This window comes from Pterocles gutturalis, unplaced genomic scaffold, assembly GCF_000699245.1.
Source record: "Pterocles gutturalis isolate BGI_N339 unplaced genomic scaffold, ASM69924v1 scaffold4795, whole genome shotgun sequence".
NCBI classification, from domain to species: domain Eukaryota; kingdom Metazoa; phylum Chordata; class Aves; order Pterocliformes; family Pteroclidae; genus Pterocles; species Pterocles gutturalis.
Genome location: NW_010140494.1, coordinates 3022 through 4089, shown reverse-complemented (window position 1 = coordinate 4089; position 1068 = coordinate 3022). Strand labels below are relative to the sequence as shown.

The 1068-nt window shown below is 65.2% G+C and overlaps 1 protein-coding gene across 1 annotated transcript in view; it reads left to right on the top strand.

The window, feature by feature from the left end:
* Window positions 1-5: 5 nt before the first annotated feature.
* The window catches only part of PYROXD2 (pyridine nucleotide-disulphide oxidoreductase domain 2), a gene marked incomplete at its 5' end in the record, with an annotated part of 2536 nt that continues 1473 nt past the window's right edge, over window positions 6-1068 (top strand). Inside the window, 4 exon segments of the mRNA XM_010083683.1 lie at window positions 6-56; window positions 169-266; window positions 686-824; window positions 916-1050. Of these exon segments, the coding sequence (XP_010081985.1) occupies window positions 6-56; window positions 169-266; window positions 686-824; window positions 916-1050 (423 nt within the window).

Below are 1068 nucleotides of genomic sequence, written 5' to 3'. Positions count from 1 at the left end.
TGCTGGGGCGGCAGCTGCCCCGCTATTACGAGGTGCTCACAGCCCCCATCTCCAAGGTGAGTGCCAGCAGGAGCGGTGGGGAGCCACCAGCTGCCTTGTCACCTGCCTGCCAGGGTGCTGCAGCAAGCCCCCCCACGAGCCTGACTCTCTCTTTTTCTCCTGGGCCAGATCCTGGATCAGTGGTTTGAGTCAGAACCCCTGAAGGCGACTCTAGCTACTGATGCAATGATTGGAGCCATGACCAGCCCCCACACCCCCGGTAGCGGGTGAGGGTCCCTTCCCCCCCAGGGCTCATGGCTGCACCATCCCCCCATTGCCCCGCTCTGTGCCAGCAGCTCCTCGGCTCTGCTGCACCCCGGTACCCCATGTCCTGCCCCCTGCCTCTCCCTCCTGCCACCCACTCAGCCTTGCTGGGGTGGCTCAGGGGTTCCGGTTGGGCAAGGAGCTGCCCCTCATCCTTGCCACATGGCTCTCCTGAGTGGTCCCCACCTGCCTCGTTCCTGTTTGGACACCTCTGTCCCCAGGTCAGGTCAAGTTCTGGCCAGTGGGTGCAGTAACTGAGCTAGCATCCTTCGAGCTGGCATGGTCCCATCTATGGGGGTCATGGCACTGTCCCCACCATGCCCATGCAGGGGACAGACCTGTCACCTCTGCTGGCAGATAACCTGGGATCCTGCCACCGCAGGTACGTGCTCTTGCACCATGTGGGCGAGCTGGAGGGCCGGCGGGGCGCCTGGGGCTACGTGGCCGGCGGAATGGGGGCCCTGTCCCAAGCCATCGCCCACGCAGCGGCTGCCTGGGGAGCTCACATCTTTGCTGAGAAGGTATGGGATGGCTGGGCGTGGGGAGCTGCCTGTCCAGCCTGCAGGCAGCGAGGACATCCTTGGTGAGGTCCTGTCCCCGCTGCCTGCCCAGGCGGTGTGCCGCGTGCTGCTGGGCAGGGACGGGCGGGCACACGGTGTTGTGCTGCAGGACGGGACGGAGGTGAGGAGCAAACTGGTGCTGTCCAATGCCTCCCCCCAAATCACCTTCCTGGAGCTCACCCCCCAGGTACGGGACATACGGGAT